The 9,744-nt window shown below is 54.5% G+C and overlaps 1 protein-coding gene across 1 annotated transcript in view; it reads right to left on the bottom strand.

Moving 5' to 3' along the window:
• The window catches only part of ABCA13 (ATP binding cassette subfamily A member 13), a 313,586-nt gene that overhangs the window by 100,917 nt on the left and 202,925 nt on the right, over positions 1-9,744 (bottom strand). Inside the window, exons 36-38 of the mRNA XM_049642263.1 lie at positions 6,973-7,027; positions 5,272-5,449; positions 3,488-3,603 (exon numbers count right to left, since the gene is read on the bottom strand). Coding sequence (XP_049498220.1) covers positions 3,488-3,603; positions 5,272-5,449; positions 6,973-7,027 — 349 coding nt within the window. The remainder of the gene's footprint in view (positions 1-3,487; positions 3,604-5,271; positions 5,450-6,972; positions 7,028-9,744) is intronic.

The following is a 9,744-nucleotide window of genomic DNA, read 5'->3' as shown; positions in this document are numbered from 1 at the left end:
TTTTTTAAAGTTTATTTTTGAGACAGAGAGCGAGCGAGTGCGGGGAAGCAGCAGACAGAGAGGAAGACACAGAATCTGAAGCAGGCTCTGTGCTCAGCGTATAAGCCCCAACACGGGGCTCAATCTCACGACCCAAGGACCATGACCTGAGCCAAAATCAAGAGTCGGTTACTCAACCGACTGAGCCACCCGGGCGCCCCCAAAATGATTTTTATAATGGCAATGTAAGTGTTATTAACAATCTGTGAGTTAAATTTCGGGGCAGCTGTAAATAACTGCTATAAAATTCCCTCTTATGAGTGAACCGAAAATCTCTTTAAATAAACTCCTGATCCAAAGGCCAGATTCTGCAACAGTGACAAGTCGCGTTCCTTTTCCACAGGACAGCTCTCTAAGCAGCTGAAGGTGAACACGTCGGTCCTCTCACGCCTCTGCAACAAAAGGCCAAGCCCTTCTTGCTCCCCATAGGACACGGCATCCAGCCAAGTCTCTCCGTCAAATGTGCGACTGGGGTTTGGGGGCGTTGGGGTAGCAACACCTCACGGGGCATCTGACGGGACGCGGCCGGCACAAGGTGCAGCAGGATTATGTATATTGCACTCGGCCAATGTGTCATCCTCAGGAGCACAATCCAGGAACATGGCTGCCTCGAGATCCCACCGGGAAGCCCAGAGCCCCCATCAGAACGTGAGGGACCAGGTGCCAGGGTGGCTCAGTCGGTTAAGTGTCTGACTTCAGCTCAGGTCATGATCTCACTGTCTATGGGTTCGAGCCCCATGTTGGATTCTGTGCTGACAGCTCGGAGCCTGGAGCCTGCTTCAGATTCTGTGTTTCCCTCTCTCGCTGCCCCTCCCTGACTCACACTCTGTCTCTCTCCTTCTCAAAAATAAATCAACATTAAAAAAAATTTTTTAGAAGTTAAATAGGCTTCTAGAGCCTAATTTATCTTTTGGTGAAATCTACAGCGGCTTGTGCCAATCTCTACTCTTTTATTAAATACAATATTATATCATTTTAATGGCTTTAGCATTTGCTGGGCAGGGGTCTGCTGCTCACGCTTACTGTGGAATTTATGGGGTTTTCCTCCCTGGGAAAGCCAGCCTCTCGTCCACACCACGTGAATTTTCCAAGACGTGGAACAGGCCCCCGTGGCCTGTCTTCACAATCCATTAGCGCGGAACATGCACCAAATATGTTCTTACAGTTTCCACTGTTCACAGATACTAGATTCCCTTTCTGGCATTCCTTGCCTCGTTTTGCTGCTAATTCGCACCCTCCAGCTTAAATACCACGTTTTCCTGGCTAGACAGAGCCAGAAGGAAGAAAACAAGACAATTGTCACTGGGTATTTTCTTCTGTGTCTCTTTGAGACTCTGTGTACATACCTGACCCCTAATTTCTTCAGATTCCAAACCCCATGTAATTCCAAGCCCCTTTTAACACCTGCCACGTCCTCAGGCCACAGGGCACTCTGGGGCCCAGCCTTCCCGACTCCCAGCTCCAGCTTTCCACACCTCCCTCCCTGGACAGGGGTGAGCGGACACCCCTGCCCAACCTGGGTCCCGGCAAAGAAAGAACCCCGTGTAATGACAAGGAAACCTGCGGCCTCAGGGATGTTGCCTCAAGATCCCAGCTGGCCTCCCCGGAGTCCTTCTCCCCCGGGGTCCCCTGGCCTCCGACCCCGCCTGCTACCTTTACAGACACCCCCGTCCGAGTCCTGGATCCTTCACCCGAGCGGCAGCACCCCGGCTGGCCCGGGATGTGTGGCAAGGACCTGGGAGCGTCCCCCAGTTCCCAGGAAAATGCTGTGGCCGCACATGCGGTGACTGGTCAGGGCTCCTCCCAGGCTGGCAAAGGCACTCACGAGAGAAACAAGCTCCGCGACCACTCCTCCACGTTTCTCAGGAATTTCTAACCATTTGATCTTGTCTGTTACCTTAAACCCCACGAGCTCCGCCTTCCTGAAGCTCGAAAGTAAGGTACAACGAGGTCTGTTTAACCACACCGTCAGGACCCACGACGACACCACCCGCTCAACGGGATCGCTGCACTGAAATCAGACCATCCCCAGAGAAGCGGGAATCCCCGTACTAAGCTTTTATATCCAGGAACCCGAATTTCCCACGGACTACAGCAAATAGGAGGTTCCGTCAGCACTTTTACCCCTGACAACGAAACTGCCTCCCAATACTAGCACAGTTCTCGCTGGGACAATGGGCCCAAAATTCATTAACTGGGGCCTCTTGCCACCCACTGTGAGCTTTCTATCAACTGTCTACTCTTCCCGGCACAGAATTGAAGCTCTACACTGAAGAAGACAAGGTGTAGAGGGAGTGATTAATTACTCCTCCCAAGGCCACAGAGTTAGTGGCCATATCAATCTTCCCAGAAAGGTCTGTCTGTCTGTCCTGTCTGTCTCTCTCTCTCTCTCTCCCAGCCAGCTATCCATCCATCCTAGTCAGCTAACAATGACATATCCTTGTTGACGATGAACTCCGTCCCCAAATAAATGCTTTGGGCCCGACTGTGATGTGTGTAAACTCATTTTACTTGTCATCTTGGGCGGAAATAAAGCAGAATGCGTTGTCTTCACAAATCATTAGGCTCGAATTATAATGAATTAGCGTGTTCATCGCTTTCCCTGCTCTCAGCAAGGATCTCTCACATGCTCAGCCCGGATCTAGACACATGCCCAACGTGTAAGAAGAGACATAATTAGATATTCTTGATACTAGGCGGGTATAATTTGGGGAGCCCTAGCAAAGATCCTGGATAAAGATAAAAAGGAACGCTCCGGGGGCGCCTGGGTGGCTCAGTCGGTTAAGCGTCCGGCTCGCAGTTTCGGCTCAGGTTGTGGTCTCACGGCTCATGGGATCGAGGCCCGCGTGGGGCTCTGTGCTGACAGCACAGAGCCTGCTTGGGGTTCTCTCTCTCTTCCTCTCTCTCTGCCCCTCCCCCTGCACATGCTCTCTCTCTCTCAAAATGAATAAAGTTTAAAAAGAAAATAAGAAATCTGTCAAGTGACTTTTCCGCTTTTGCTGCTTTTCCTCTGAGAAAAGTGATATAGGTAGACAGCACATTTCCAGACCGCTAACGTCGCGGGAGAGGGAAAAACGTGCCAGACGGGAGGCTTCGTGGGAGACGCTCCTGTGAAAGGCAATTTTGGAGCTAAGTGGATTCTGTGTCTGAGCTCCAGATGAATGTCAGAGCGAGAGTAACCGAGAATCCACTTCCAACCGCCTGAGCGTGGCCGACGGCTGGGGGGCCGTGCAGCGACAGCCCATGCCACCCCCGTCCCAGCCGGGCCGCCCACAGGGTGCTCCTCCCCCTGCTCCAGTCCCTCTGCCGTGCGTCCCCACCAGAAGCACCGTAATTGCTTGAAAAGAGAGAAAATCATGAAGCCGACAGCGGGTTGCAAGCCATCCCAGGGGGCTTTCTCTTCCAGAAAACAAACCGTAATTCTGCAGCCGCGTCTCTCGTCACATACCCGAAAAGCCCCAGCAGGAGGGCCGTGGCTGCCAAGTTCTTGCGGAACGTGAACGCCGTCAGCCGGAAGGCGACAATGACGGTGACGCACAGGCCCACGGAAACCAGGTAAAAGATCTGGGGAAACAAGAAAAAGGGGGTGGCGTCTCGACCGGTCTGTAAAGTGGGGTTCGCCCCCAGGAGTCACAGTCCTGGCAGGACTGTGTCCCCACCCCCCACACATATGCTGAAGCCCTGGGACCTCCGGAAGGGACTGTATCCAAAGACGTGCCTCGAAAGGGGCAATGAAGGTACAGGAGGTCCCTGCAGACACCCTGATCCGACATGACTGGTGTCCTTATAAGAACAGGACACATGGAGGGATGACCACGTACGACACGGGGAGGGAGCACCACCCACGCGCCCGGGACAGACGCCTTGGGAGGAGCTGGCCCGACCACGCCTGGATCTCAGACTTCAGGCTCCAGCACCTGGACAGACAGACCGCCCGTCAGGGGTCTGCTGGAAACTACTGCAGCCACTGCCCTCTGCCCCCCTCGGGACGGGTCCGGGAACCCAGACACCTTCCAGGACATGTGGTTTCTTCCCACACCTGGACTCGAGGACAGTAAGGCAGAGGCCACCTTACAGACCCCTCCCGGGGGCCCCCACACTGATCAGAGTGGCCCAGGAAGGGCCACACGCCTGCTGCTCTCCTCCTGGAGCCCCTCCCAGAGCCTTTTCTCACACCATCCACCGGGCTGCCTCCTCCCTCTCAGAGCTCAGCTCCCACGCTGTCCCCCCGAAGAGTCCTTTCCCAGCCTCCTGATCTAAGTCACCCTCTCAATAACTCTAGTCCCAAGCCACCCGGATCTTGTGTGTCGATCTGTTTGTTTCCTGCTTCCCCTGGTGAGAATACAGTCTCCAGGGGGGCGGAGAACTTCTCTGCCTTGGTCACGGCTTTATCCCCAGCACCAGGGACACTCCCTGCCCCGGTGAGGACCCCTAACTACCCACTAAATGAGCGATTTAATCCATGTAACAGGCAGGAAACAATCGGAAGAAGATGGGGCACAGTCACCCAGGAAGAAAGCCCTCCTCCCTGCCCTTGAGCCCCAAGGCAGGCATCGCAGGGCAGAAACACACTGAGCGGCAGGGACAAGGGGATAATCAGGTAAAGGCTGCAGAAAGGGGGAGAAGGACTGCTGGGGTCCGGGAGACACCCGCCCCCACCTCGCACGCTCTTCTCTCCCGGGACGCCTACTCCTCCTCCCCCGGGAAAGCTGCGGTCACGAGGACAAGCTATTGCTTTCCTACGAGGAGGACCTTGAATCCAGATAAATGCCTGCAGGCCTGGGGGACAAAGGGCACCAGTGCTGTCCTCCGGACGGAAGACAGTGACCTAGAGGGCGGAACACCTGGAGAACACATCAGGCTGTGGTCGGGGTGGGGGGTGGGGGTCACGTGCATGTGGACGGTGGGTCAGTTCTAATGCTTTTTATCACCTCCCCTTCCAGCCCCTTGAAAAGAGCACATCACAGAGGATTATGATCTCATCTTCCGGGTAGGAGACTCTGCATTCGAGGGCAGGTCCGTGAGTTCCCAGAGCTCCCGTGTGCGGCTGGTTGGTCCTCTTTCTCAGGAAGCCATCCGCCCCGGATGACAGACGGACACTGGACCTGAACCGTTCTTACCAACGCAATGACCCGTTCTTCTGTGGACAGTCTGCAGCGGGGGTCTCCTAACACATGCACACGCACACAGCCCTGGCATACAGGCACGCAGCACGCCGTTCCCAGTTCCTACCATGTCATACAGGAAGTTAGCGAGCCAGTACGTCCTGTAGCCGAGGCCACTTATGTGCTGCAGCCTCTTGGCTCCGGTCACCCTGTCCCTCACCACGGAGCTACCGATGGACGCCGACAGGATGGAGAAGCCCAGCACGACGCAGAGGGCGACGCCACACTGACGGATGCTCTCCATGCTGCGGGCACAACACAACAGCTCGTCAGGGTCACAGGAAGGGCACGCGTCTTCTTTCCCTTGGTGACAACCAGTGATGAGGGGGAGAGCACTGAAAACCACTAATCAGGAAGTTAAGGGGCATAGGGCACGCTGGCTAAGCGCGAGAACTCTGCCCCTGAGTCCCCTCAACGGCCCTTTGAGGAGGTGTGGGCGATGCTCCCAACTTCTAGAAGGCACAACTGAAGGGTGCAAAGTGAGGGGACATTTCAGAGTCTGCCCATCTTGGAGTTCACTCTAGACTAAAATGATAAACTTCCGCAGCGTGGCGTCCACAGGGAGCCGTGGCCTCCGGCCACGCCAGAACCACATGCATCTGTATGCTGGGACACCTGCAGGGGCGGGGAGGGGGCATTAGCTGTGGATCCACAGGTGGCTGGCCCATCTCTGAATTTTGTCTCTCAAAATATCAAAACAATTTTGTAACAGAGAGAGGTGTAGTAATAATTGTGATAACACACACAGTGTACTTTCTTGGTCATTTTTTAACTGGACTGACCCCTCCCTAGCCACAATCAGCACACGCAGGTGGTCGACGGAAAGACACGGCTCATTGCAAAGTGTCCACTGTGTGGCATCTTCTCTCACCCAACGAGCCCACAGCTACACTTGTGGCCGGTGTCAGCTGCACCACAGGGAAGGGAGAGAGGAAAGGAGAAGACAGGAAGAAGCATCCCAGCTTCTAGGAGGGAACGGGAACTAACACTTCACTCTGAACGGGGAGATGAGCGGCTTTATCACCGCCCATGACTCCATGTGTCTGTGAGCAAAGTCTGGCATGGGGAACTCTCCAAAAGGCCTCACTATGCTCACTACATGAACACCGTGTTTAAGACTTACCCCAAGTGGGGCGCCTGGGTGTTTCAATGGCTGAACATCCAACTTCAGCTCAGGTCATGATCTCGAGGTTTGTGAGTTCGAGCCCCGCATCGGGCTCTGTGCTGACAGCTCAGAGCCTGGAGCCTACTTAGGATTCTGTGTCTCCCTCTCTGCCCCTTCCCCACTCATATTCTCTCTCTCTCTCTCTCTCTCTCTGTCTCTCTCAAAAATAAATAAACTCTAAAAACATTTTTTAAAAAAAGACTGTACCCCAAGTGCTTGGCTGGCTCAGTCAGTGGAGCGTGTGAGCCTTAATCACGGGGTTGTGAATTCGAGCCCCACATTGTGGGTAGAAAGGACTTAAAAAAACAAAATCTTTTTTTTAAAAAAAGCCATTCTACCCCAAAAAAGTGTCTGGAAGATGTGGGGCCCCTGAACTTCAGGAAGTTCACTCCCTTAGACAATTTTGACTTAGAAACACTGGGGTGTAGGATAAGCTCATGTTTTAAACTCGGTCAGTGCACATTCCCTTCTTAACACTCATTTTCTTTACACTTTGCAAAGAAGCGCCCAGGCCAGCACCACTCCGCACAAATGCAGCAGGCCGGCACCCTGGAGCCACCCCAAGACTCTGTTCTGCCCTCACCCAGTGGTCCCGAGACTCACATCTTGTCCTCGTTCATCAAGGCCCCTCCGTACGGGTGGCTGTACAGAGTTACTCCTGTGAAGGAAAAATGGAGAGGTGAGCCCTCTGCCCGCACGGTGAGCAGACCCCATGCCCAGGAGGCGCCTCCTGTCCGCTCGGTCCAGGCGTGACCCACGGGGACCCAGAAGGGCAAATGCACTGTGCATCCTGGCCAGGGCGGGGACCCTGCAGTCCTGTTGTCAGAAACAACCAGCATGTTCAGGACGTGCCTCGCACGGCAGGCGCGGGGCTGACGTTTTATGGCCCAATCCTTATAAGCATCCCTGTGGCGGAAATGATACATTAGCCACATTTTGTGGGGGTGGAGGAACGGACTCAGAAAGACTAAATTACAACAGGCAAGGGGATTATCCGATGGAACCAGGGCAATAATCAAAACTTCCCCTCTCGACCAAGCCACATCTAGACAGAGCGAAAACTGAACCGTCTCAATGGCCCAGCTGCGTGTGTGGAACCCCTTCTTCGGTTTTTCATCGTTCGACTTCCGGGGGCTTGTGCGTTAGTGTAGACAACAGCCAACATGGGGAAATCGCCACCAACTTCTCAGTTTTAAGGATCTTACCATAAAGGCTGCTCGTGTCGTCACACGGCCTTCCCTACCCCAGCCGATGGCAGCCCGTTGGGTACCCAGGACTCCGGAACTTGAGGCAAAGGACTTGTGTTTCACCTTATTGTCCAACGTGAGCCAGTTGGTTTCCCTCCTCTGATTGGCTGTTTCAAATGCCCGCAGCTACATGTGTGGGGGCCACCTCCACGGGCACGGTTCCTGGGCAGCCTGTGTTCCTCTTCCCTTTGGGCTCCCTTAATGAAGCCCATTATCGTGTTTTGCATTCTCTTACGGCAGCATATTAAATCCTTCCAGAAACACCGCAGGGGTAGGAGTAAACATAAATAAATTAAAAGGTACAGAACTGAAAATCGCTACAGTTCTCCAAACACCCCACGGCTTTGCCACCAAAGAGTCCTGACTTCCATTCACGGGCCACCTGCTCCCCCCTCCGGTGATGCCAGCTTTTCCCCATCCGTAGTGGACTCAGCCACAGGCCGAAGCAACTTCTTTCACAGCAGAAAGAATGGTGGAGCCTCCTGGTTCAGCAAGCCCACTGTGCAGTGTTCCAGAATGATTTCTTTGACTTTAAATTACTATCTTCCAGATGTTCTGCTGGGGGCTCGCACTGTGTGTGCCGAATGCCAGCCGTGCGGTTTCCTAGATCGCATCATGCACTGGATTTATTTACACGTGTGTCCTGAACAGAGTTGTGTGGTCTTGGCTCCCTGCCTGTCTGGACCTGTAACACCTGTTTTCCTCCCATCTGTCTCTTTCCCTGAGTTTAGCGTCACCCCTCCTCACAGTACGTGCCAGCCCCCACACCCTCTAGCTCGCGGGCGGCCCTGCTCATGCTGTGCAGGGACAGACACCGTCAGCAGGCTGTGCAGAGGCTTACAAAACTGTGGGGCCCTCCCAGATGAGGCAAGTGTCCCGCTGGGTGCTGGGAGTGGGAGGCGTGTGTATTCAGTGCTTCGTGTGGCTCCTGGCTGCGCACAGGAATGAGAGCTTTCTAGATCAGACAGCATGCAGAGAAACGCGGTTAGCTGACGAGGGCTTGGGAAGCGGATGCTTCTAGAAATATGGGAGGATCTTGGACTCGATGAACCTGAAGATACACACACACTCACACACACACACACACACACACACACACACACACACACTTGGGCAAGACACAGCATGACGCACTTTCTGACAGCTAAAGAACCGCCACGAGGCAAGGAAACGAACTCGCTCCATAATGTTCTGGAGGATAGATTTTGTCCAAGGAGCCAGGTTCAAAACATATAGCAAATCACATGACTAGAAGGCTGGCGCGGTGGTCCCGCTGACCTCTGGGGCTGCCGGGGAAGAGGGCACGGGGGTGTGCGTCCGCCCCAGACCGTGAGGCTGGCCCTGACGATTTGCACGCTTCTCATGAACACGAGTCGTACGCGCAGTGCCGTCCTGATGCCGTGAGCCATTCTGGTGACCTGTCAGAGCGGATGGGGTCCTGGGGCCCCTCAAAGTTACAGCCAGCCGGTCAGAGGGAGGGGCGGCCCGGGACCCTGGGGGTGTAGCTGGTATCTGAAGGCCACCGCCCCGTGGGGTCTGCGCTCCCTTGCAGGCGGTTAGTACCAGGACTGAACCGCAGTTCTCCTACTTGGGATGAAGCAGGATCCCGCTCCTGGAGCTCGATTTCCCTCCTCGTCTGGGAGAAACGCAGGCCCAGCCAGGAGTCCCCAGCTCATCCAGGACCATTAATGTCCTCATCCTGCCCCCAGTCACCAGACTCAAACTTACATCATCCTAACCAAGTCTCCCGTCACCCCCCGCGACACATCCGAGGTGTCAGGGTCTCCCCTTCCACGCCCCCCCCCACACCACACATCACACCCCCGCTCTGGACCACGGGACATGCACACCTCTCCCCAGCATCCCACCCTTCCCCCCCAGCAGCTCCAGAGGATTTCCAAGGAGAAACATAAAGGAAACAGAGTCGCTATTTTTTTTTTACCTGGACATAAGACACCTGCCTTTACAGTAAAGTCCAAAGTCTCATGTTATCCGATTCCCCCACCATTCCCAGGGGACACACAGGATGGCCACCACTGTGTCCTCAGCTGCAAGTGTTTCCCCTCTTCTTACACAGAAGCTCCGACTTAATGCAAGTTCTCTGATGGTACAACAGTGACGTGCATAC

This window comes from Panthera uncia, chromosome A2 (genome assembly GCF_023721935.1).
Source record: "Panthera uncia isolate 11264 chromosome A2, Puncia_PCG_1.0, whole genome shotgun sequence".
NCBI classification, from domain to species: Eukaryota; Metazoa; Chordata; class Mammalia; order Carnivora; family Felidae; genus Panthera; species Panthera uncia.
The sequence above is the reverse complement of the archived record's forward strand: the minus strand, read 5'-3'. Positions and strand labels throughout refer to the sequence as shown.